This window comes from Brassica rapa, chromosome A05, assembly GCF_000309985.2.
Source record: "Brassica rapa cultivar Chiifu-401-42 chromosome A05, CAAS_Brap_v3.01, whole genome shotgun sequence".
In the NCBI taxonomy this organism is placed as follows: Eukaryota; Viridiplantae; Streptophyta; class Magnoliopsida; order Brassicales; family Brassicaceae; genus Brassica; species Brassica rapa.
In genome coordinates this window covers 18781246-18807981 of record NC_024799.2, presented here as the reverse complement: position 1 = coordinate 18807981, position 26736 = coordinate 18781246, and the positions used below count along the sequence as shown (strand labels likewise).

The 26736-nt window shown below is 32.0% G+C and overlaps 6 protein-coding genes across 9 annotated transcripts; 1 reads left to right on the top strand and 5 right to left on the bottom strand.

Annotated features, from left to right (window-relative positions):
• Window positions 1-1420: 1420 nt before the first annotated feature.
• On the top strand, window positions 1421-8137 carry LOC103869108 (gamma-aminobutyrate transaminase POP2, mitochondrial-like). 2 transcript variants are annotated; one of them, XM_009147169.3, is made up of 19 exons: window positions 1426-2345; window positions 2754-2851; window positions 4519-4603; window positions 4695-4767; window positions 4845-4942; window positions 5032-5124; window positions 5244-5317; window positions 5532-5570; window positions 5665-5753; window positions 5821-5897; window positions 5984-6058; window positions 6249-6296; window positions 6417-6500; window positions 6565-6652; window positions 6720-6798; window positions 6966-7056; window positions 7134-7212; window positions 7310-7425; window positions 7538-8137. In XM_009147169.3, the coding sequence occupies exons 1-19, from the start codon at window positions 2301-2303 to the stop codon at window positions 7613-7615; spliced, it is 1509 nt and encodes a 502-aa protein (XP_009145417.1). In that variant the 5' UTR covers window positions 1426-2300; the 3' UTR covers window positions 7616-8137. The 2 variants fall into 2 exon arrangements, with proteins under 2 accessions (XP_033148644.1, XP_009145417.1); XM_033292753.1 differs by having other exon boundaries at window positions 1421-2345; window positions 7134-7425.
• On the bottom strand, window positions 7747-8737 carry LOC103869109. Of its 2 annotated transcripts, XM_009147171.2 has the most exons (3): window positions 8389-8737; window positions 8163-8290; window positions 7747-8032 (listed from the first exon to the last, which is right to left on the bottom strand). In XM_009147171.2, the coding sequence occupies exons 1-2, from the start codon at window positions 8482-8484 to the stop codon at window positions 8171-8173; spliced, it is 216 nt and encodes a 71-aa protein (XP_009145419.1). In that variant the 5' UTR covers window positions 8485-8737; the 3' UTR covers window positions 7747-8032; window positions 8163-8170. The 2 variants fall into 2 exon arrangements, with proteins under 2 accessions (XP_009145419.1, XP_009145418.1); XM_009147170.2 differs by having other exon boundaries at window positions 7762-8290.
• Window positions 8738-8780: 43 nt separating this feature from the next.
• Window positions 8781-12650, bottom strand: LOC103869107. 2 transcript variants are annotated; one of them, XM_009147168.3, is made up of 5 exons: window positions 11639-12650; window positions 9725-11544; window positions 9454-9658; window positions 9194-9384; window positions 8781-9097 (listed from the first exon to the last, which is right to left on the bottom strand). In XM_009147168.3, the coding sequence occupies exons 2-5, from the start codon at window positions 11532-11534 to the stop codon at window positions 9009-9011; spliced, it is 2295 nt and encodes a 764-aa protein (XP_009145416.2). In that variant the 5' UTR covers window positions 11535-11544; window positions 11639-12650; the 3' UTR covers window positions 8781-9008. The 2 variants fall into 2 exon arrangements, with proteins under 2 accessions (XP_009145416.2, XP_018514528.2); XM_018659012.2 differs by lacking the exon at window positions 11639-12650 and having other exon boundaries at window positions 9725-11618.
• A 3170-nt stretch (window positions 12651-15820) lies between these two features.
• On the bottom strand, window positions 15821-16602 carry LOC117134377 (receptor-like protein 53). Its single transcript, XM_033292677.1, has 2 exons — window positions 15956-16602; window positions 15821-15833 (listed from the first exon to the last, which is right to left on the bottom strand). Exons 1-2 carry the CDS (start codon window positions 16600-16602, stop codon window positions 15821-15823), a joined length of 660 nt encoding a protein of 219 aa, XP_033148568.1.
• A 136-nt stretch (window positions 16603-16738) lies between these two features.
• On the bottom strand, window positions 16739-17869 carry LOC103869243 (receptor-like protein 53). Its single transcript, XM_033292676.1, has one exon. It carries the CDS (start codon window positions 17867-17869, stop codon window positions 16739-16741), a length of 1131 nt encoding a protein of 376 aa, XP_033148567.1.
• Window positions 17870-19915: 2046 nt separating this feature from the next.
• Window positions 19916-20568, bottom strand: LOC103869106 (60S ribosomal protein L27-3). The gene has a single exon (XM_009147167.3). The coding sequence runs from the start codon at window positions 20508-20510 to the stop codon at window positions 20103-20105; it is 408 nt and encodes a 135-aa protein (XP_009145415.2). The 5' UTR covers window positions 20511-20568; the 3' UTR covers window positions 19916-20102.
• Window positions 20569-26736: the final 6168 nt, after the last annotated feature.

Below are 26736 nucleotides of genomic sequence, written 5' to 3'. Positions count from 1 at the left end.
AGGATGTCCATGTGTACATTTTCTTCATAGTGTCCATGTGTACATTTTGTACTCATAGTGTCCATGTGTACAAAATGATTCTTTCCAATAAGTTGCATCTGACTTTTGAATTAAAACAACAAAAAACTAAAAGAAAACAACAAGAAAAAGAAAAAAAAAAACCACACTTCTCAAAGTGACCTTCTCAATTCTTCAAAGAGTGCTAGTATTTTAGAATCTGAGCTTAGAGAATAAACAATTAAAGACTCCTTAGCATAGAATGATATTGCAAAAACATAAGAAACTAGAAAGACAATGTTGTTAACATACAAATCCAGATACTGTCCAGATATAATTGCAGCTTATGGTCTGTAATCCTAGGCCAATAACATGGAAGCATATGGGTCTTGCCGCGACCTTCTAACACAATTGTTTACTGAAAACTCAGGTACACAATTAAAAAAAAAGTTAATTGCATTCTCGATTGTAGATCCACCGACATACCAACAACAGCTAAAACCTCACCATCCGCTTTCTCTTTCCCCTCCGGCTCCGTCTCGTCGACATCTTTCTCTTTCTTTTCCACATAATCGTCATCTGCTTGTTTCGGCCTATCTCTCACCGGAAATCGCCGTTGGATCTGGCTCCTTATCAAACTTTTCACTTTTTCTTTTTTTTTCCTCGGCAAAAGTTTCAAAAAGTATAAAAAATAAAATCTACACATCCGATAATTATCAAAGTAAGGTTTATCTCTCGTTGGGTCCACCACATATTTTTTAAATTTCAAAATCCAACTAAAATCACAACAGTCTAACTAAATGACAATTTATGGTTACGCTTTATTTAAGAGTAATTTAAGTCTTTTCACTCATAAACTGCTCAAGTAGCAGAAACTACCTATTTGTGTTATAAAAACTCATAAACTGCCTTTGAGTGTAAAATACTCTTCATCCAAACTAGAGACTTATGATATAATGGCTAGAATCTTTTCCAGTTGAGTTAACGACCGCTAATAAATATGCATATACTCTTTTATCATTTTCATTTAAAACCTTACTGAAAATCGTAGTCTCAGACTCAGCTAATTAATCAAAGTCTCCATCCCAAAACCTGGTGTAATCGAAGAGGTTCCATAGAGCGTCTACATCAGTAAAAAAAAAACTTCTTTTAAAAGATGGGGAAATTGCCACAAATAGTACATTCATAGTACCACTTTTCATGTTTACACTAACCACTTTTACCTTCACTTTTAATGAAGGGTAAAAGACAATTATACCCTTAGGGTTAACTAATCTAGACTTAGAGTTTAGAGTTGAGGGGTGAGGTAGATTTTTTGGAATGTGAAATTTAGGATTCTAATAAATATATAAATAAATACTTCAAAAATATATAAAAATTTTAAAAAATAGTTTCAAACATAATTTTCGTTTTTCAAAAAGAAATTTGAAAAAAAAAATCGAAAAAAAATTTCAAAAAAAAAATTTATAAAAAAGTTTGAATTTGAAAAAGTATAATTCGAAAACATAAAAAAAGGTTTTACTTTTTTATTTTTTTTTATTTTTTTTTTATTTTTTTATTTAAATAATGATTTATTATATATATAAATAACAAGGTCATAAGAGTTTTTTGCCACTTAATAAAGAAGATATTTTTGAAAATGTCTCTTTAGTGGTGGTAAAAATGAAAAGTGGTAGCATGAAAATGGTAAACATGTAATTTTCCCAACATTTATTGAACTGTACTCTATTTGTTTCCAACAGATAAAAGCTTTAAAGTAAAAGTACGTTTCAAAATAATATATATTTTAAATTTTGTTTGTAATTTTTATTATTTAATAACGGTGAACTGTGAATTTCAAAAATTACTTATATTTTCTAAAATGCTCTTGATTTAAAATTATATGAAAATAGTTTATTAAAAAGCACATTTATAATTAAAATTTAATATTTTTCATATGTGCTAACAAACGAAACATAAATCTTTTAGAAATAGAGAATATTGTTTTCTAACTTCTGGTAGAAGTAAAAATATTTTTATGTAAATACTTTCAAGAAATATGATTTTAGTACCAACTTAAAAGGAATATGTGACGACAAAAAATCCGAATGTGTAAAAGATTATATATAGTTTCTGTTAAATTATTGACCATCCACAAACGACTTTTATAAATAAAAAACAAATGGTAAAAGTCATCTTGTCTATATAAACCAACCTCAAGAACTCTATCTCTCACAGAATTCTCTCGCTTCACCTTTCATCTTCTCTAATACTTTGTCCCTCTCTGATTTTTCGCTCTGGTCCTAGATTCAACTTACCAGAAAATGGCCGTCATCAACAGCCTCCGACGCCTGGCGCGTACCACTCAGGTTCTTACTAGCTTCTACTTTTGTAGACTGTTGTGTTCAGGAGCGAAGCTAGTAAAGAGAGAGTAGTCCACATGCAGCCATAATCTTTTAAAGTTTTTCTTTTGACGAAATCATTTAAAGTTAATTTTAATTAATTTCATATATGCACTTATCAGAATTTATAAGTTTACATTTGTTATAATATTTTTATAGTCATTAAAAACACTGCTTGGTTTCGTCTATGAATATAGTAGTCAGCCATTTTAAGTATGAGAATGTTTAATATTTGACAGTTTGAGTTTCATGTTATGTTCTATGATCGAGTAACCTAATGTCTGAAATTTTTGATTACCAAAGGAAAAGAATTAGTGATGTGATTCAAAGCTCAACCTCACTGTGCTAATATCACTCCTCTCATATATTTGTCAGGTTAATTTGCAGAGCAGGTATCTTGCTTCTTCCCAACGCATGCCTGGCTCTAGGATCTTCACCACAGAGGCATCAACGGTTAAGAGAAACACAGTTGGGTGAGTTTCATAGTTATATATTTCTAGAGAAATAGGGTATGGATTATAAGAAGGTCTATCCCCTAGACTATATTTGAGAAGTGATTTGTATATGTATCATCACTACATTAACTTTCACAAAAAAATGATGACATGGCTTAAAAGAAATATGACATGGCATAAATTTAATTGTGACATATAAAATTTACTATATTTAGATTTATGTTTTTGGTAAGATTTCTTAAATATAATAATGATGATTTTCTATATACGGATTTATATTTTTGGAAAAGTTTCATAATATAGTAATAACTAATAAATTTTATATCAAAAATATTTTTCTCAGTAAATATTCATTTTCGTAAAATTTTATGATACCTAATAACTTTTTTATATTTATTAAAATAATATGTTTTAATATATAAATAATAATTACGAATATTAAAATTTTACATCAATAGATGATCATATTTTTATTATTAAAATAATTATAATTTAAAATATATTTTATCAACGTATATAAGTTATTTTTATTTAATGTATATATTATTATAAATGATCATATATTTACAAATATACATATTTAAAAATGGTAATTAAATAAAGAATAATATAATAAAGTAACTTTATAAATTTCAATTATTTTTATCAAAAGTTAAGTAATGCAAAATTAAAAGGTGAAAGTAAACTTGAATAAATCAAACTAAAAACAATTACATTATGGTTTTATTTTTTAAACTAATAAAGGTAAAATAGAAAAATAGAAAACTTCTAGTAAATAATGAAATAACCATCATTTAAAATAAACTAAAGTAAAGTTTTTTTATTAATTTTATATTTATCTGAAGTTTAAACAGTAATAAATTATCGTGGGGGGGGGGGGGGGGGGGGGGGGGGGGGGGGTGTGTTAAGAAATGCCAAACAAATACCAATCCTTTTTTTTTGCCAAAGCAAACAAATACCAAAGTTTTCACCTTTTTGTAAGTTAAAGTAACATGAACACCACTAGTGAAAATATATTTTCAATATATAATTTTAGAAAGTTTTGGTAGTTAACTTTTCTATGAGATAAGTATGAGTATTTTTTTGTAAATTTGAAGTTTTATGGTTTGATTGATAAATCGGTAGAATCTTTTACATGCATAATTTTAATATATTTCATTTATGATGTATACAATTTTATAAGGTATACAATTTCTTTTTCTTTTGAACTGTAGAAAGTAAAATATATAAATCACTAACATTTTAGTTTTGAAAGATTTATGAAGTGATTTATTAGAATTTTAAAATATATAACCAAAAGGCAAAATTCCACAACACTAAAATCTACAGTCACAACCAAATTAAAATATAAAATTAGAACCTTAGCCAATTATGTTCCTAGTATTTTCTGGTAAAAATTGGAAGCTTAGTATTCTGTATTAGGATTATAAAAATAAGCACTTTCTTTTTGGTGTAATATAAGCACTTTCTTGCTTTTAAGAAGGGTATTTTCGTTCTTAATTTGATGGATCTCATTCACCAAAATATATAATTATACTTTTTCAGAAACAATAATCACGTCTATAGTTATGTCACTTACGGGGCTAGCCATTACACAAATTTATATAGTGATAATTGATTCGAAGGAGGTTCAACTATAAGCATCAGGAGTATATTATTGACATTGCGAAGCTGTTTTGTTACAGGCCTAAAGGTCATAGTATGCTAGCACCTTTTACAGCTGGGTGGCAAAGTTCTGATTTAGATCCGATGATCATAGCAAAATCCGAGGTGGCCCTTTTGTGATAGACTACATTGTAAATGTTCATCCATACAAACGTGCAAATGTAACATTTTTCTCTCATTCTTCATAAATTTTCAGGGATGTTATGTGTATGATGCCCATGGGAAAAAGTACCTTGACTCTCTTGCTGGTCTATGGTGTACCGCATTAGGTTAGGTTATTCCTTTAATAAGTGTACATGACTTGATATGCAAGTTATGTGATTGATACCCCTCGGAACTCTTGCAGGAGGAAGTGAAGCACGGCTTGTTTCTGCTGCGGTTTCGCAGCTGAACACCTTGCCCTTTTATCACTCCTTTTGGAACTTTACTACTAAACCTTCACTGGTACTTAGAATTTTCCTTTCTGGTATCATTCTTCTGATTTGTTTATACTTAAAAGTTGATCATTGTGGTGTTTTTTCATGCAATAACAGGATCTTGCTCAAGATCTTTTAGACATGTTCACGGCCAAAAATATGGCCAAAGCATTTTTCACAAACAGTGGATCAGAGGCTAATGATACCCAGGTTTTCCATAACTCTACTAAACTGTTAGTCCTTGTTATAAGAATTTAAAGATCTATATATGTTACATTAACAAAAAATATGTTGGTTAATACTCGTCTCTCTGATCTCACCTAATACAGGTCAAGCTGGTTTGGTATTACAATAATGCACTTGGAAGGCCCAAAAAGAAAAAGATCATCGCAAGAAGCACATCGTGAGAAAAATAAATAAATAAATCTGTTCCTTGAATCTAAACACACGTTGCTTGCTGGTCAAGTTTGTTAAGGCCTGAACTAGGATTATGTTTATATATGTAGCCAAAGTCGCATAAACCTATGTTTTTCGTTGCGCTTCTATTCGCTACTCACATCCCTAATAACTTTATGTTAGATGTCAAAGTGTTTACTAGTGTTAAGTTATGTTTTCAGGTACCATGGCTCCACTCTGGTATCAGCAAGTTTGTCTGCGTAAGATAGATAAAGTTCTAATTTAAGCTTCCTAACAAGGAAAAGTGTTAAAACAAGGACAACTTTTTCTAACAAACTTAATCCACTGTTACAGCATGCCGGTTATGCATCAAGATTTTGACTTACCTTCATCATATATGCGATACACGGATTGTCCTCACTATTGGCGTTATCATCTTCCGGGTACGAGTGATTTTCACTTAGAAAACTTCATGTAAGCTTATGTTTCTTAACGTCATTTCTTATGCAGGTGAAACTGAAGAGGAGTTCTCAACCAGATTAGCTAAGAATTTAGAAGATCTTATCCTCAAAGAAGGACCACAAACTGTAAACATTCGATAGTTTACTTAACAAAAAGTTCGATATTTATGAATTTGGCATCTAGAGTCTAACTCAAAATGTATCGTCTCCAGATTGGTGCTTTTATAGCTGAACCACTCATGGGTGCTGGTGGTGTGATACCTCCACCTGATTCCTACTTTGAAAAGGTCATTTTCTAACAAAAAAAAAACTTGTTAGTACTAATCAAGTATTAATATAATATGTGGATGTGATCCTTATATAATATTTTGGTCCCTTGGAACTACAAATATATTGGATCGTAAACAGCTCTTTTTCTTCTTCTTTTTTTTTTCTTGTTTATAAAAGCTTTTTTTTTTGCTCTTTTATGTGCAACAGGTCCAAGCTGTTCTTAAGAAATATGATATCTTGTTCATTGCTGATGAGGTACATGTGTAATCAATATTACTATCATGTCCACACACAAGATCATTCATTAACTCCAAAAATCTATCAAGAAGAAAATATATCATTAACCATTTTATTTTGTTTGAACTTTCTTTTAAGGTGATATGTGCATTTGGAAGGCTTGGGACAATGTTTGGATGTGACAAATACAACATCAAACCAGATCTTGTGTCCTTAGCTAAGGTGAGATTTTCCGAGCTGGTTAGTAGACTTGCAACATTTAATAACTGTTAGTAATAATATGCAGGCATTGTCTTCAGCATATGTGCCGATTGGAGCCGTTCTTGTGAGTCAAGAAGTGGCAGATGTTATTTATTCTCAAAGCAACAAGATAGGTATGTATTAGTATTATGTTCACCAAGGAGTTATATATCCTGATCTTAAAATGTTGTTTATATTCAGGTACTTTTGCGCATGGGTTTACTTATTCTGGTCATCCAGTTTCATGTGCTGTAGCAATTGAAGCGTTAAAGATCTATAAGTGAGTTGAAAAACTGTATTTTTTTCATTAATAAAACTCAAATATATCACACATTCTTTACAGTTTCGTTAGAATATCAAACCTTGTAGTGCACAATGGCACGGGGACGTGAATTTGTGTATACTCTAACTTATATGTACTTTCTTGACGATCAATTCATATTGCAGGGAGAGGAACATACCAGAACATGTAAACAGAGTTTCCACAAGGTTTCAAGAAGGTCTTAGAGCTTTCTCCACTAGTCCTATTATTGGAGAGGTGCGCTTTATTTTACTCACTAATGAGTTCTTTTACTTCTGAAGTATGACTGAGCCATTTGGACATTTGGTTTTCAGATCAGAGGAACTGGTTTGATTCTCGCGACTGAGTTTACAGAAAATAAATCGGCACACGAACCGTTTCCACCAGAATGGGGTAAACCATTTGAAGACAGTGTCAAAGTTTTTTACTTACACATACTAAAAGACGGCATCGACCCTTTTTTTTTTTTTTTCATTTTTGATGTTTACAGGTGTTGGCGAATACTTTGCAGCCGAATGCAAGAAGCAGGGGATAATAGTCCGTGTTGCAGGGGATCTCATAATGATGTGTCCACCGCTCATTATCTCACCTGAAGAGATTAATGAGGTTAATTACCAATCTTGATTGATACATTTGTCTGATAAATCTTGTGTCCAGTTCCCTAAAAGTCTCCTTTTGTTTTACAATCTTCCTATTTGGCTTCTTACCATTGTTTCAGTTGATTACTATCTATGGGAAAGCGTTGAAGGCAACAGAAGAGATGGTTAAAGAACTCAAGACTCAGCAAAAGAAGTGAGAAGCAGAGTCATTGTTTCCAGTTATATGCAATAAGTATCAGAACCATAATAGGTGTAGTGTATCTTTTATTTTCCAAAGACTGGATCTGTTGTTTCGAATACACAAGTCTAGTTATGTAGTGCATTCGACTCGGTGGAAATGGAATGAATAAACAACAACAATAAGACTGTGAATGTGATCTGAACAAACCAAAGATACAGAGACATAAATAGATATTGTTTTTAAAAGTCAAAAACAGTTTCTGAGATAGTGACTTTGCAGGCTTGCAGCTACATGAACTTGTGGTTAATGGCCTAAACTAGCGACGGCCAGTGACTGGACTATATGGTTCGGTACGCGGCTAACCAACCCACGGACCAGAATGACTCAAATGGAATTTAGTGCACTCGAACTTGAAAACGAAATACATAGACCACTGCAGAAACAGAGAATTGTGATTATAGAACATCTACTAAAGAACATCATGCTTACGTTATGGAACACGAATCATCAAATCCTTATGCAAAAAAAAAAAAAAAAACCACGAATCATCAACCATCCATCACCCTGGGTTTCAAGAACGAGGACGTTTTTTATTTGCTTCTCTTTTCAATCTCCTCTCTCTGGAACTTAGTGAAGTCTTGAACCCTGCTCCCTCTCCATTCTCCGAGTCGTACAAATCTTTAAACGATTTCTGCACATTCCCAAAAACCAAGAACAAGATTTGTCTTGATGATCTTTTCTTCTACTCAGACACTTAAAACAAGATTATGTTTCATAACACGGTCTAACCTCTCTGATCTCAGCGAAGCTGACGGCGTAGAACGTGACAACGGAGACTGCGAGTATTCCCAGAACAGGGAGACCGATATGGCTAAGCCCATCCATTTTCTTTCTTCTCTCCTCACAACACCAACCAAACTTATCATTAAGTTTAGAGGATAAGGCTCTTTATATGATATATGCCTTCTTGATAACCACACAACCTTAAACCATACATTATTAACCAGTTAATGATAAAATGTTGCAAACCAGGTTCTGAATTTAACTGTGGTCTCTTCCTTCTTTTCACATATTTCAAGAATCAAGATTAGTCCATAAACCATTATCAAAATATAAATAGACAGAAAACAGAAGATAAATTGTGAAACAATTAATCATTATGGAGATTGGACAAAACCTCAAAAAAAAAAACATAAAACAATCAAAATGTCTGAATGGTTTTGGATGGAGTCACTAAATAGAGAAGAAATGCATGCTCAGTAATTATGGGGACACAGCATCAATTAGTAAAAACTATATAGAATACAAACAAACCAAGCCCCTAAGAGGAGAAAATCACAAATGTTTCTCCAAATCAAACAAACCCCTATTATTACACAAAAAAACAAGAGAGATTCTTCTTAGTGAGTTCACGTGAACAGCTTCTCCGATATGTTTGTGAAATAACCTTCATCACTCACTTCCTTTTCTCCCTTGAATATCTCTCCATCATCGAAACCTGTTCCACACATTCCCATTATTTAAAACACTTGTCACACCAATTATTCTATCTCCAATAACTAGATTCTATTTTGTGAACGCTTTATTATTTTACCTGTCCCCAAGTCTTCTGTTTCATCGATGACAACCGCTGCTACTTCTGTCCTCTTAAAGGACTCGAGTGACTTCCAGTCCGAGCTTCCATTTCCTTCTATACAAACTTGGTTTCTTGAAACCCAGTCTTCAAGAAGCTCCATGTTGCTCTGTGATAACGGGTCTGCATTGTCATCTCCGCTTTCAACCCCCCTGAAAGAGACAGATAACCTTTTTAGTTGTGACTTGTGATTGAGAAGAAGCAAAATGATTTCAACTTACAGTCTTCTGAGACGCATGTTGTACTGAACAAACACAAGATCACTAAGACGCTGTCTCTCAATGGAGTTCTTGGATTCATATACTTTCTTCAAAGGTGTCAGGTTTCTCCCAGAGCCAACCAATGAGCTGCATGTCTGACTCAGAAGACGTATAGCAAATCGTGACAGGTTCAAGCAGCTTTCTCCATACGTAGACCACCACTCAGCTAAAAACAACCAAAACATGTGTTTAAGTACTTATCAAAACACTTTCATGAGATTCAATGGCGTACCAGGAAGCATTGTGTCTCGAGCTCTGATTGCTAAGTTCCTTCCAAAGATCCCAACAGCATTCTTGTAAGAGTTAATGTCCTTTCCTATTATATCTTGAATAGTATCTTCAGGAACCAACTTCTCTATGCAATCAACCACAGCTAAGTGTATCTCGCTACGCATCTCTTCCCCAATGTTGTAGAAGAACTTGGGGTTAAGATAGAAACCAGCAGCATGCAAAGGAAGACGCTGCTGCTGCAACCACCACTTATCTATAATCTTCCAGAAGACCATGTAATCCTCCCTGTGAACAAGATGCGTCTTAATCGCTTCCTTCGCTCTATACACTGCCGCATAGACATACCCCATCCCAGGCCTCCTCACAGAACAAACAATCCTTAAAACGCGCAAAAGAGGAACCGTTATATTGTTCGCCAACGTCAACGCCTTCCAGAAACTCTCGTCGTTGATGGTCTCAGTCATCGCTAAACCACCAGCTTCTTTTGAGTACGAACACTCGTTCCACTCGGATGATGTCACCATCGCCTGCAAATGAGGCTTTAGCTCAGCGATCCTCGCCATAGTTGCGAAGTTAGTGGAGTAAGTGGTGAAAGCTGGCTGGAGAATGTCGTTGCCGTAAGTGAACTTCTTCATGAGGTTCAAGACGCCACTGTGGTTGTAGATGATCCTCGTGACGGTTCTCGCTTGCTCGATGATTTCTCTTATCCAGTCTATCTTCCCGAACTCTTCGAGCATCTTGTCTACGCAGTGTGCAGCGCAAGGAACCCAGTAGAGAGAAGGATAGGCTTCCATCAGCTTCTTCCCTGCGGAGACGTAATGGTCTTCGCATTTGGTGATCACTTGAACGACGTTGGTGTCTCCTATCTCCTCAACCACCTCCTTAAGCACCTCACACAACTTATCATCATCATCATCATCATCAGAAGAAGAAGTGAGTATCTCTGAGGCATCAAAGGATCTCAGGAACACTACTTTCTCCGGACAGTGAACCAAGAAGTTAAGTACTTTATTCGATTCCTGGACTAAAACAGAACAGCCTGTCCTCTTCCACAGGGGCCTGCACTCGTCGATATCTTTCTTCACTTCCTCTACGCAGCTCTTCAAAATCCAACTTTTGATGTCTTCATTAGCAGGCAGAGAAACACCAAACCCACCTGAAACAATCGCATCGACCAACGGCTGGAAGTTAACAGAGCTCACAGCGTCAAAGTCAGCTCCTATATCAAACAAGAACCTCCCAATCGCCATGTGAACCGTCTTCTCACGGTCCTTCGAAGAAGGATGCACAATGTTCTTAACACTACTAATAGCAACAGGGATCAGATTATCCATATCTCCACCAATCAAATCCTCAACATTCGCCAACTCACTTCTCTCTACAATGTTCTTCCTACTCCTGTAAGTCCTCTGCTTCGTCCTCCCCGAGCTCTGTCCACCACCAGCTGCAACCACTTCCCCGTTGTTGACGTAAGAGCCCTCGACGACCTGAGTCTCTTCCGGAGGGAAGTAAGCGATAGGCAGAGGCTCAGCGCTGGACCTCCGCCTCTTCCTCTGACGCCTCACGGTGCCGTCGATGCACTGCTGGAGGAAGAGGCGGACCTCCTCGGGGACTTGGTCGCAGATGGTGCCTTGGCCTTTCTTGCCGGCGAGGTGCTCCTTGACGCGGGTGATGCCGCCTCCTTTGAACATCTTCTTGCAGTAGAGACATCTCATCTGGACTCGGTCTCCGTATTTGTAGACCTCGCAGTGCTTCCATGCACTGTCTTGTTTCTGTGGTGTGAGAGCTACTGGCTCCAAATCTGAATCCATTACTCTTTTTCTACAAGAGAGACACGAATCACTACTAGATCCTCTGATCGAGGAGGGAGAGACAGAACCGAATGTGTAAGAAGAAGAAGAAGAATTAAACGAACCTGTTTGGTTTGCGGGTTGTGACCGGGTTGGTTGGTTGGTTACGCGGTTAGGTAATAAACTTTGATTAAAATTACGGTTAAAGGACTTCGGTTCCGGGGAAGGATCAGGTGGAATCGGACGGAGGAGAAGGGTTTGAGTAACGGAAAGGGAGAATCTGAGGGTGGCGGAGAGATGCAATTTCTGGGAATTTTTCTTTTGTCTTTTGAGATGAGCCGGCTTGATTAGGGTTCGAGAGGAAGACAAGGGTTGGCCAGCTATTTCTGGTTTATAAAAACGATTATTTTTTTTAGTTTTTTTTTTAATTTAATCCTTTTTGGCTAAATTTGTTTTGTTTTTTCCACTTTTTGTAGCTAAATCGGTTTTAATTTGAGGACTCGTATGCAAAATATAATAAAGTATAAGGGTTGAGATGATGATAAGTGACTTTATGTGCGGCATCTTCTAATTTTCTTTATATATAGATCTCGATTATATAATTGCTGAAAGTAAGTATGAAATTTTTCAAAATATAACAAATTAATATGAAATGTATATTTTTAATATTCATTTAAAACTGTTGGTTTAAATTTAGTGCTTATATTTCATATATCTGTATTTATTTTTATTAATTTAGTTTTAGTTAATTAAATAGGATCAATGATAATACAATTTAATAATTATATCTTTTTATCAATTCACTTTTATTTGTTGGAAAATAATCATTTTAATTAACATTATTTCTATCATTTGGGTAATTATGATTTACAAATAATATTAAATTTTATTTTATTATTTTATATTTTTGCTATGTTGATTTATATTTTATACAATTAACTTAATCATTTTAAATACTAAATCACTAGTCACCTAACAAATCAAAAATTGACATTTGGCAAAAAAAATTCAAAAGCAAAAAAAAAAAAATCATCGACACAGCTGTTAACAATCTGAGTTAATTACAAAATTATATCAATTCCAATTGTTAAAAAAAATAAATGTCCCTCAACATAAAGAATCACATGTTCCCCATTTTTGTAGTACCATGTCAAACTGTTTATTCCAAATGTTTTTATCAGATGTTTTTTTTTTCTTTTTTTTTTCTTTTCTCTATTTTCCTATTCTCAATCGTCTCGTTTTTTCATAATTTTTTAGTTTAAGTGTAGCAACAAAATCAATAGAGCTTTCTCATTATTTTTATTCAAATTCATTTTTCTCTGCTCAAAGTAATATTCTCTTATTCCTTTTATATGATTCAGCTTGAAATTTATATGGTGATAATAGCAAAAAAAAGGATCTTATATGGTGTTTACATTTATAACAAAAAATAATCTTGATTTTCAACACATGTTATAATAAAAGAATTCAAGTAAAATTAAAGAATTCTCCATGTACGCAGTACAGGCTTAAAATCCTAGTTAAGAATAAACATGAAAAAAACAAACCCAAACACACAAAATAAAAACTCTATTCTCTATAGAGAGAGAAAATTTTTATCCCCTCTTAACAACCATACTAGATTTTGACCCGCGCTTCGAAAGCGCGGGTTTCGTTTGGTTATAAACAAAATTTGATATGAATTAATATTCTATGATTTTTATATTATTATGTTATAAAGTCGTATTATATCGAATAAAGAAATTTGTTAAAAGTTATAAAATTTATGAATTAGTTTATGTGAGATTTTGTATGTATACTCTTATGAACTTTTTCTTAGGCATAGGCATTTTTCTCGGATCCAAAAAGCTGAACCGAAACCAACACAGAAATACATGATCGGGTCCAAAATCGAGTAAACTACACATTGGCATTTTTTGGACCCGCAGACCTTTGTTCGAGTCGGGTACCCAAAGTACTTGAATATTTTGTGTATATTATGTATACTTGGGTATTTCAGATTCTTTTGAGTATTATAGAAATTTTTAAGTTTTAGATTCGGATTTTCGGTTATAGTTTCGGGTTTGGGTAAAATTTCAAATTATATTTCGGGGATTCGAATAAAACTTTGGATATTTTTGGTTCTTCAGATAAAATTTTGGTTTTTGGGTATTTGAATATTTTCAGATATTTGTTTAGATTTTCGTGTTTTGCCTTTTTGAGGATTTCAAGTACATTAAGTCTTTTCGGGTCCTAATTACCTAACTGATCCGAACCTATTTTGTACCAAAATTACATATATTTTATAGATATTTGAATTATAGACTCGAAACAAACCGGATCCAAAAGAACATATACAAACCCAATATAGACCTACATTATTGCATAACAACCATAATGTTGAGTGATAAAATATTTTAGAGAAGAAGTGTATCACACTAAATATTTTACAAAATCTAATTTTTTTTTAATATTTAAATATTATTTATTTTTATTAGTGTTAATCTATTATAAAATTTATCTATTTTCTTTTAATTTAGATTTGAAGTTAATTTTATAATAATATTTATTTATTCATTTATTTATTTATAGCCGAAGTCCTAGTTTGGTATAAAATTATTCAAATAGTTTTGAGAAGAAGCTATGGTGTTTGTTGGTTGAATTTTTAATTTTGAGATTTGAAGACCATGTTTTTCTTTTGTAATTAGATTTGAAGAATATGTTCTAGGTTGTTTATTGCTGGTTCTTAATGATGTAGGTCGAAGAAGAAAAACCAAAAGTTATAGAGCTTTTTGGCTAGGGATAGAAGTCATTGCTATCATATATAGAAATGGTATTTATTTGATGTGTAATACTATTAAATGTATATGATAGGTTTTATTTGATGTGATATTATACTATTAAATGTATACGAATTTCATGGAAACATAAGTAATTGCTGCGGTCATCAATATACTTAGAAAATGTAATTATTTAATGTGTTATACTATTAATATGAATCGATAACAGCTTTAATATTACCGTATAGTTAAGAGCTTTAACACTACCATATAGTTAGAGATAATTAGGAAAATATTATGTGAGACCAAAAATATCGTTAGTTAATGAAAGAGTGCAGCAACATTTTATAGGTAGATTTTTTAAAACTCTTTCCCTTTTAATAGTATAGATATCTTTTAGAAGGGAGGAGATATCAACCTTTTGTTTTTTTACGGTAGATATTTCGACTTTAGATCGGTTTTGACTTTGCATTAGGCGTTCTTTCTTCGTTTTGGCAATTTTGTGGTGTAATTTCAATTAATTTCTTGGCAAATTTTTGATTTCATACTGGCTGACAAAAAAAAAGTAGTATTTCTGTTTTTTTAACTCATGAATGGAATCACTACCTAGGTTGTTTTTAGTTTTTAAAATCTAAATACAACTAGGAACGTTACCATGAAACACACAGAAAAATTCTTATAATTATATGTGTTTTTTCACTAATTTTCTGTCCAATTCATCTTTTGATGAGCTCTTATGTTTTTTCTGATATCATCGCATTGTTTATGGTAAACTCAAAATGTTTGGATTTTGTAATAGTATTTAAATCTTTCTATAATTTGAGAATTAGTTGTCATAAATTATTATTTGTAATATTCTTTAGATTATATGGCAAGTGATGTTAAATGTTTTTAGACGTAACTTAAATTTTTAGTTCTAATTTAAATAAATTAAAATTAAAATCAATCGACCAATCAAATTATAACAATTTTTTGAAACTTCACATATGAGTGACACGTCACCAGAAATCACTAAAGTGACTTCTCATTTAATATTTAACTAGATTTTGACCCGCGTTTTTAAAGCGCAGATTTATTTTTTATTTTTTTCAATTGACAAATATTTAGTAAATGTCATATTTTTATATATTTGTGTTTTATTTTATAAAAGATTTAAACTTTTATCTTTATTTATCGTATTTCATTTTAAATGATTATTTATGCTTAAAAAATTAAACTTTATTTCTTTAATGAATTAAGTTGGTATAACTCTGATAAATTAATTTTATTATATGGTTAATATTTTAATAAAAAAATATATACTTTTAATAAAGATTTATATTTTTCAATGAAAAGTTCAATTTTTTATGAATGCTTAAATTATATTAAGAAAAGAAAAAATAATAATAATTAAGAATAGTTAAAAAAAAATTATTTGAATTTGGACTCAATGGCCAAAAAAAAAAGTGAGAATTGGATCTGATTTCTTAATCGGTCCAAATGGCCCAAGAGAGATCTGATGTGGGGTGGATCCGAAAAAAATAACCCAATGTAAATATGTTATTAATATTACTTGATTGCCCTTAATGAAACATGTAATGTTAGTAAAGAAAATGGCAGGCTAAGGTAAATTTTAAAATAGGATTCTTCTTCTTCCTCCTCCTCCTCTTCTTGTTCTGAAAGCGGCGAATCATCACGGCCAACTCCACATTCATCGAGAGTCCAGCGTTATCTTCAAAACCCGAAACGTTCTGCGTTTGAAACTGTGTGCTTTTCGGAATCATCCCTACGAGCTTGTTGTGTGAAACCCTTATGATACATAGACTTGTGAGGTCGGCAAGATCACGAGGAATGTGGCCAGAGAGCTTGTTATGTGATAAGTCCAGTGACTCGAGCTGAACCAGATTCGCCAAAGATGAAGGTATGTTGCCGACAAAACCGTTGCTTGATAGGTTTAGCACTTTAAGAGCTTTCACTTGACCTTGGAGTCTGTTTCCTGAAAGATCAATTAGTGTTAAGATTGCACGGATCTTGGTGTAGTTCAACTCTATTCCTTTGTTCATTAAGACCATTGAGTCCTGGTAAAAGTAGTTGTATCCCATGTACTCCAGTCCTGAACCATCTCCTTCCGAGTGCATAGCACTCCAGTACATGAAGAAGTGTGACGGTAAGGTTCCCGTGAAGTCATTGTGTGAGATGTCGATGATTCGTACCTGAGGAAAGAAAGATGCAACATTGGGATGGTACTGTAGTGACCCATGAAACTCATTGGAGCGGAGGACTAGTAGGTGTAGCTCTGGTAAGGATCCTAACCAGAATGGGAAAGTGTCGTTGATTCTGTTGTGCTCCATGTTTAGAACCTCCAGAGAAGAGCAACCCGACAGAGATCTTGGAAGTTTCCCCGCCAATTGGTTGTGACCAACATTGAGTGACCTTAGGTTGCAGTCGTTGAGAAATACGTCTGGTAGTTTTCCAGTGAGGTGATTGTTAGCGACCCCTCTTGATGAGATTGCTGAGGCATTGTGGAACAGATCCGCTGAAGTTGTTGTTTGATAAATCAACGACACTTAGAGAGGTCATGTCACATATTGCTCTGGGGATCTCTCTAGACAAGTTGTTTTTGTTCAGAAATAGTGAACTCATCATCGTTCTTGAGACATCTTTTGGGAATTCTTTGAAACCGTTGATTGCGTTGTAGGAAAGTTCAGCATAATGTAATTCTGGTAGTCTCCATAACCATGCGGGCACTTGACCTTTAATGCTGTTGTTAGAAAGGTCTATCATAGAGATATATTGTAGGGAGCTTATGAACTCTGGGAACACTGTGATACCGCAGCCAGACAAGAACAAATATATCAACTGCGATAAAAGGGTGGAAACTGAACTCCTCATGTTTTCTACTGAAACGTGGCTGCCTGAGAGATCCAAGATAGACAAGGACTTGAGAGGCAAGGATAAAACTGCATTCAAATCAATCCTAGCAATGGTGGTATTTATGTGGGATAGAGTAAGTTGTTGGAGCGACTTGAGATGCCAGAAGATACCAACGTCAAGTGGGGCTCGGGTGTTGAGATAGGAAAGATCAAGATACACAAGGTTGACTAATTTGGATATGGATGTAGGGATTGGTCCTGTGAGATTGTTTTTTGAAAGAACTAAGCTTTGTAGCTTAGACATTGAAGATATATTCCCAATCTCAAGAGGGCCACTGAATTGGTTATCACCCAAATCAAGACTCTCCAGACAAGGAATGTTGAAGAAAGTAGAAGGGACTGTTCCGAAGAAAGAGTTTGAGGCCGCGTGAAAGATATTCAAGTTGGAGAGTGAAGTGATGTTGTGAGGAAGCGTGCCTGTGAAGTGATTGGAGGCGAGTGATAAGGATGATAACTTTGTAAGATTGAATAGCGCAGTGGGAATTTCACCAGCAAGGTTATTATAACCAAAGTCAAGAATGTTGAGATGAGAAAGGTTTCCAATTGAAGACGGAATCTTCCCTGTGAATTTGCAGTCGGAAAAACTCAAAACCTTCAAGTGTTTTGAGGTTGCTGATAGAGTCTGGAATGCTCCCTGAAAGAGATGTATCAGTGACGTCCAAATATACAAGAGAGTTACTTCCATTGAATTCTGGGAGAGAGGATTCTAGGTGTGGATTGACACTCAAATCAATGGATCGAATAGTAGGACTCAGCCGTGGAAATCGACCAAATAAGTTGCAACCATGAAGGCGGATTGATCTTAGAGAGGTCAGGTTTGAGATCATCATCTGAGGCATTTCTGAGGAAAGGTTTACATGGCTCAGATCAAGTTGTCTAAGGTTTGTTAAGTTCTGTGCAAGTTGAGAAAGAAAGGGTTTTCTAGGGGATGAGAGAGTCTGAGAATACATAAAAATAGAAGAAAGATCGAGGGAGACCAACTTGGTTAGGTGAAGAATCTCTGTTGGAATTTCACCAGAAAATGAAGTGTATGAAAGGTTAAGTCTTTGTAAGCCCGTGAGTTCATTGATCCTAGTTGGGATTGAAGAGGCATTGAAATCATTGTAAGCAAGGTTCAGACTCCGGAGATATTGCAGTCTGAAAAGACTGCTATCGGGTTTGAAATGGCCATGGAGGCAGCTGGAACTAAGGTCTACCCCAATCACCACACCTGAGTTAGCATCACATGTGATACCGTCCCAATAACAACAATCGGTATTGTTTTCCCATGATTTTCTTTTGGGAGAAGAGGTGACACAGAACGAGGTCCAAGCACCCTGAATTCCCTCATCATTAAACTCACTCTTGAACTCGAGAAGTGCGTCCCTTTGGTCTGGACGACACAGTGTAAGAGAAGCATAAGTGTATGAAGAACTTGAAATAGAGAAGAAGAGAAGAAAGATGGTTCCTATCATCCTTTCGTTTCTTTTGCTTGTGCGTTTTAATTGTGGTAAGTGGTGATATTGTTCTGTGGACCTTGATCCCTACATATACATTAGTGACATGACATTGTTCATTTAGTAGTATGAACACACTCAGCAGCTGTTGATGACATTTTATTCAAAAAGAGGTTTTGATTGTCGTTAGAAACATTCAAAAGTTTCTTGGCTTCTATTCTATAAAAAGCCAAAGCGGTATTAAACTTTAAGTGTTCAATACAATGTTTCCGTACGAGTATGCAGTGAAAGAACTATATCCTAAGTCATAGATGTTGACGAGGGCGTTTGTTAAGATGCAATGTCTAATGGAAGAGAAAGAAACTCGTGTTTTGTTCTTCTTTCATATGATTAGCGGAAGAGACGATGGTAGCCTCTCTAGAGTTTGATGTGATTGACACAACGTCTTACGTCAATGACTAATTTGATCTTTAGTTTGCCTCTAATTCATCATTAAACGTGCTCCTCATGTTTTTGTTTCTTGTGTTTTTTTCTGTTGTTATACAGTATATGGAGTGACAACTTAAGCATGTTTTCATAGACTCGGTGACAGAGATTCCAATTGCAATACCTTTGTAACGCTTATAAACCAGTTTAAAAATTCACTGTATAAAAATAGCCTATACATTCATACTCATTCCCTGCGTGTTTAATAAATGCCTATCCAGATGGTTAGAACTTAGAACATTTCAAACATTGTCACTATGGTAGAAATACCATATAGTAAGTCATCAATGTCGACGAGTGCATTTTGTAATCTGACACACAATGCCAAGAAGTCAAACGCAAAGAACAAGGCAATTTGTATGGTTTATTTCCACCATGGAAGCCAAGAAGTCGAACAATATCATTATCATCAGAGAGATGGGAAAAGCTTTAACAGTTTCTCAAGTAAATAGAGAGAAGCAGCTAACACATCAAAGCAAGCCAACAAAACAAGATTGACAATGTAGAGTAGAAGACAACAACAACCTTAACAAAACAGTAAGTGGAAGCAAGAGCATCCAGTTTCTGAAGAGGGCTCTATCCTTCACTCACAGCTGTTCCTAAGCGTGTTTATGGCACACCAAACTAGCGTTTTATGGAGATGCCTAAGGCGTTTTGCTCATCGCCATTGCTCCAAAAAGGAACGAGCCTTTTAAAACTTTAAAACCAAGCTTACACCAAAATTGATGATCATACAAAAACCGAATACCATTTCAATAAAAATCAATCCAACGTTGTAAAAACTGGAACCAGATTTGATCAATTAGAACTTAACACACAAACCAGTGACAATATATTAATAAACGCACCAATATAGCAAAAATGCTCATAACTAAAAATGACAAAACCTCAAGAATTAAACTTCAAACCAAACGGTCTTAAACCAATCCAAAACATGGTTCCACATTCATTCTCGAAATTACATAAGCATATTGTAAATTCCATTACAAAAAGATCTCAGAACCTAAGCTTGGTAAAGAACCACCTGTTTTTTCCGGTCTTGAACCTCTCCTCGAGCTTAGCCTTAGCCTCCTTAAGAGCCGCCACCTTCTTGTCCTTCGAAGCCAGAGCTTCCAGAGTCGCAACCTCCTTCAGATCCACGTCCAATGTGTAACGAGTAGGCATCAGATGCTGGTAGTTCACAACCTTGATGAAGCACTTGACTCGAGATTTCTTGGCGGTCTTCTTGGCTGAGTCCTTGCGGATGACCTTGCTCGGATACTTCTTCAGTCCCGCGACGAGGCAGTGTCCGTAAGGACGCTCGCGGTTTCCGTCGTCGAAGGAGCGGATGATCACTGCCTTCTTCCCGGCGTAACGGCCTTGGAGGAGGATAACCGCTTTGTTCTGCTTCAGGAACTTAACCATGGCTGCTGCTCTCTTCCGGCGAAAAGGTTAGTTGCAGAGACAAAAAGAAGAAGAAATGTTTAGGTTTTTGGTATTTATATGTGTTCTATGGAAAACCCTAAAGGCGGCCCATATAAAAAGGGCTTCGCTATAGAAATCCATACAAAACATCACAACAAAAACCAAGAGGTTGATCGTTTGTAGTTTCTAAAATGATTTTTGGTTTTTGATTTTCTAAAAGCTATTTTTTTGCCAATCAAGATTTTGGAAAAATAGATTTCCTAAATTTTAGGAAAACTAGATTTTGAAATAACTACCTACTTCTTAGTAAAAACTAAAAACTACATTTTTTTGGATTCCTTGAACAATGTACGTGATTTGTTTTCTTTTTTTTTTTCTTTTTGTAGAATTATTAATATATCTATATCTATGCATTAATATAGTATAAACAACAAAAATAAATTAGTGATAACTATTCCAAAAAATAGTAAGAATCACTAAGAAAAAATAAACAAAATTCTTTTTTGTCGATCATGTAAATTTAAATTCTAAAATTACAAAATAAAAATCATCCAAACAATCATCACTTAAGTAAAAAGCATTTGTACATATCAATAACATTTTAAAAAATTTCAACAAAATAAAATTAATTATTTAAATTTTATTTATGTAAAGTTTACATGTTTTTTAATAATCTATAGGTATTATTTGCCAAAATTTATAGTACATTTTTGCTAATCATAAAAAAATCTTTAATGTAGTAAGACTACTTTATTAATTAAATGATATTTTATTTAGATTAAAATATTTGAATTACATATAGAAAATTTTTGTAACAAAATTACATAATTTTTTTTATTTTACCATTTTTTAAAACAATATACTTTTATTTTTTATAAAATATAATTTTTAATTATCCAGAATTAAATGTACTTTAAAATATAGTTACTGAATATTTATTTTGTAATATTAAAATTTCATAAAATTATTAATATAGAATTTTCTTAATTATCCCTATATATTACATGAAATGTGTTACAATTATATTAAACATATAAATAAATAAAAAATATGTAGAAGTCATTTTTTAATAATAATAATTATATATTAAATTCAAAAACAAAAAAAATTACCATTTAGGTTTTTATAAATCTGAATTCTACAATGATGTTCGTGAAATTATTTTTGCATTTATATAGATTTATGATAGTTTTATTTGTATTTATAGTTTCTGTTTTGATATAATTTTATCAAATAATTTTATGTGTATTTTGATGCTAATATTTTATATTTTATTATTTTAGAGTAAAGTGTTAATAATAATTTTATATAAAATCAAAAACCAAAAACTAAAATCTAAAGCAACCATTCATGATTTTCAAAAAACTAAAAGCTACTGCAAAATCAAAAACGAAAAACTAAAAACTAAAATCCAAAATCTAAAAACCAAAATCCAAAAACTAAAAACTAAAATCCAAAAACCATTAAAACAATCATCACCCAAGTCTCATCTTAAAAAATTACTTTTTTTAGGAAAAGAAAGTTACTTTTTTTTTACACTAAAACAGAACTACTATAAAAGTTACACCAAATATCTATAAGTAAAAATACATTAAACTTTTGTTTGGCAACATAAATAGCAGTAAAAAAAAATATAGTGTTGTTTGGAAACATGAATACCAGTAAGTTAGAAAAAAAAGTAATAGACTTATGTTGTTAAAAAAATTGGAGATCAATTATATTATATTAAAAAGTAATGGGCTTATGTTACTTGATATACATATTCAAATCCAAATAATAATTTAAAATTAATTTATATCAAAAATTCATTCAAAAATATACATATATTCAAAAAATGATTTTTACTAATATATTTTTCAATAACCATTATAATTTGTTTTCAATATATATAAGAAAAATACAATACAAAGCCCAATTTCAAACATCAACTTAAATTATGATTTTTATATTTCACACTGAAATTTAAAAAGATAATATATGTGATTATTTATATGATTGTACGAATAAAATATTATTAATTATAAGATTACTTATTTGATGGTACGTATAAAATATGATTAATTATGATAATACATATTTTGTGACGTATGATGACACATATAAAATATAAAATAGTGATTAGGGGTGGGCGTTCAGGTTCACTTTCGGGTCTGTTTGGGATTTTGTGTTCGGTTCAGATCTTTGAGAATTCGGTTCGGATTTTGATAACCAATTTAAATTATTTTTTAAAAATTAAAATTTATTATATTTTTTAATTTAATAAAATATATAAACAATAGAATATGTTACATATAAATTTGAATAACATATGTTAGAGTACCTAACTTAACATATAAATTATTTTAGTTTAAATATTTGGATAGAGAATTAATAACTATTTAAGTATTTTTGAAGTTTTGAGTATATTTTAACTATTTTAGATATTTACGTTTGATTATTTGCATATATTTTTAAGTATTTAAATGAACTTGAAAGTATCATATATATTTTGGAGGTTTTTATATATATTAAATCTAAGAATAATTTTTATATATAAGTATATAAATCTATTTTGGATATCCAAAATACTTCAGTTCAGATCGGATTAGGTTTCAATTCTTCAAATACCAAATTTTTGAATAATTCGGATATTTAATCAATTTCGGTTCGGATTTGGTACTACTTATTCAGATTGGGGTCGATTTTTTGTCTAGCCCTAAATAGTGACATAAAAAAACAAATAGCATCATATTTTTTAAAAAATACATCAGCGCGGGCGCGCGAGTTAAAATTTAGTTTCTATTAAAATAGAAGTCAAAACTTCTATTTAGGCCTGGGCGTTTGGGGGCCCGTCGGTTTTGGTTCGATTGATTCTAATTTTTGAATTTTTTGATGTTATGCTCATAAATCCCGTTCGGATTTTATTAATTATCAGATCGGATTCAGCTCGGTTCCTTCCGGGTTCAGTTCGGATCGGATTGTAATCAATGTTTGAAATCCTCCAAAAATATATACTTTCCTCAAAAATTGACAATTTTTTTTGTTCAAAGACAATTTTTTTTTTCAAATATAGAAATTATTCATAAATCTAACTAAATTAGTTAAATTATTTAAATTTACTAAAAATATTCAAAATAACAAAAAACATAACTGCAAAAATAATTTGAATACTCTAAAATATCTAAATCACCTTAACATATAAAAACATTAACATATTTAACTAATTTCAGATATCTTCGAATCCTTGTTTGGGTTTCAGTTTGGTTCAAATTATAACCAGACCCCAAAATACTAAGCTCATAAGTCCTGTTCAGATATTTTTGTATAACAATTTGGATCCGGTTTTGGTTTTTCCGGTTCAAGTTTAGATAGGTACTTCGGGTTGTGGTAAAAACGCTCAGGCCTAATTCTATTCATGTGTGATTTTTTTTTTTTGGAAATTTCATGTTTACCACTTTCATGGTACCACTTTTCATATTTACCACCACTAAATACACATTTTCAAAAATACTTTATTCATTAAGTGACAAAAGACTCTTATACCTTGTTATATATATATATATATATAATCATTATTTAAATAAAAAAAAAATTTTTAAAAAATAATTTTTTTTTTATGTTTTCGAATTATATTTTTTCAAATTCAAACATTTTTATAAGAAAAGAATTCTTTACAAGAAAAATGTTTCAAAATTTCTTTTTGAAAATCGAAAAATTATGTTTGAAACTATTTTTTTTAAAAATTATATTTTTTAAGTATTTATGTATATATTTATTAGAATCCTAAATTTCACATTCCATAAACTCAATGTTTTTAAACCCGACCCGGACACTAAACCGAACGACTTACCGGATTGCTGGGTTACTGGGTCGACCGCGGGTGAACCGCAGATTAATAAATTAATTAATTTTATTATATAATAATATATAAGCTATGTAAATAAAAATATAGAAACTAAAGTTTAATTTTTTTCTAAATGTTTTGTAAAACATAAAATAATAGTTTGGATATGTATATATTTTATGTTTAAAAACTTTTAGAAAATACTTAACTTTAGTTTTTATATTATTATTTTCATTTAACATACAAAATATCAAAAAGTAGTTTAGATTATTTAAAATTTTCTCCAATAAAGTAAGATTTACGACATTTAAAAAATCAAGACATAAAATTTATAAATATTTTAATGTCTAATTGAATAATAAATTAAACTTCAAATACAAATTAAACTAAAAGTAAAAGATCATTGTAACAAAATGTCAATAACGGAAATAAACTAACACCAAATCACATCAACTAATTTTGGTTTACTCTACCATCGTTCACTTCATTTTTTTCAGGTGGTATAGAGAAACTAAAATCTTCGTCAAAATCTAAAAATCACAAATATAAAACTGAAAAAGGAAAACCTAACTTTTTTTGTGAGCACCTAACTTCTTAATTGAAAACTTAGAATATAAATCATAATCTAAAAACTTAATTAAAAACTTTTAAAAAATGAAGTAAAAATTATTTATTGGTTCGACCGGTGGTTCAACCGGTATCGGGTTCCGAGTTTTACTGGGTATTTGCGGGTTTTTAAATATTGGTTTTTTCATAAAACTCAAACCGGATTTTTTCTGGGTCACCGGGTTTACCGGTTCAACCGCGGGTCTGGGTCGGTTTTCAAAACACTGCATAAACTCTAACCACCTCTCAACTCTAAACTCTAAGTCTAGATTAGTTAACTTTAAGGGTATAAATGTCTTTTTCCATTCATTAAATGTGAGAATATAAGTGATTAGTGTAGACATGAAAAGTGGTAATATGAATGTGGTATTTGTGACAAATTTTTTTTTTAAATGGATCATTTTTAAAAAATCATATTTCATTTATTTCTACTTAACATGTTGGCTCATTAAGGTATAAAATTTTTTTAATTTTATTTTTTAATTATAAAAATTCTGTTGAAAAAAATCTTACAAAAATTAAATATTTTTAAATGATAATGCATTAATTAATTTCGTAATTAGTAGTATAATTTTATCCAAATCAATGTTAATTAAAAGTTTATTATAAAAAATGTTATTTTTTTTATAACCTCTCTAATTATAGTATATATTATACTAATATAAAAGTACTATGAATTAAATATTAAAAATTATATTAAAGTAATAAGTTTTATTCTATTTTTAAAATATATCTTTCACTATAAATATGATTCACCATTAAAAGGGGTTTAACGTAAACCACGTATAAAATTTACTAAAATAGTAAGTCTAAATTATGAAAACATAAATATATATATATTTATAAAATCATCTTATATACTAAAATTATAGAAGATAAATTATATTTTAAAACAAGAAAATATAAATGATCATAAACAAATATATATTCTATTGATAACAAAATAATATTTAAAATTATTTTGCGTGCAAATTAACTAAAGAAATTAAAAATATATATTTTAAAGGGGTTATCTATTTGTAAGACGCAAAATGTTTGTAGGGATTTTTGCAAAATTGACCTACAACTTAAAGTCAAACACAAAACTAACCTCTCTTTTTTTTGAAAATTGGTTTTGCCTTATTCACCCCACAAGTTCATATAATTTACGAAAATGCCATCAATTTTTTTTTTTTTTTTTTTTCGAAAATGACATTTTTACTCTCTCACCCTCATCATCTTCAAGTAATTACAAGATTGCCATTGTCATCAATACCACAACCACCATGAACAACCAATTTGAAGCTCTTAATGCTCCCAAAATCGATTTACCCTTCTTCTTTTTCCATTCTTGTGAACTAAACACAACATATCTCTCACTTTCTCTCCACAATGAGCCAAAAAAACCCAAGATTTTGATTCTAAAATTTTTATGGTTCATAGAGTCATAGAAGCCAACGATTATGGGTGGGTGACTTTCGTTTGTGATTTTGTGTGCTTGGAGAAGCCTTATGTATGCTAAGGAACTTATCTCACCAATTTAAGCTATGACATCGAGTTTTTTTCCAGATCTGTTCGTCAGACGACTTACTTGGGAAGTCGTCTGGCTGTAGACGACTTACCTTTCAGTCGTCTGGCTGTAGACGACTTACCTGGAAGTCGTCTGGTCAACGCAGAGGTTATTTTTGCAATTGACTTTGAAATCTGTAACCTGAGACGACTGAAAGTTAAGTCGTCTACTATTGTTTGGTTTCAAAAAAAATTCCAAAGAACCTAGACGACTTACATTTCAGTCGTCATAGGTTAGTTTTGCATTTG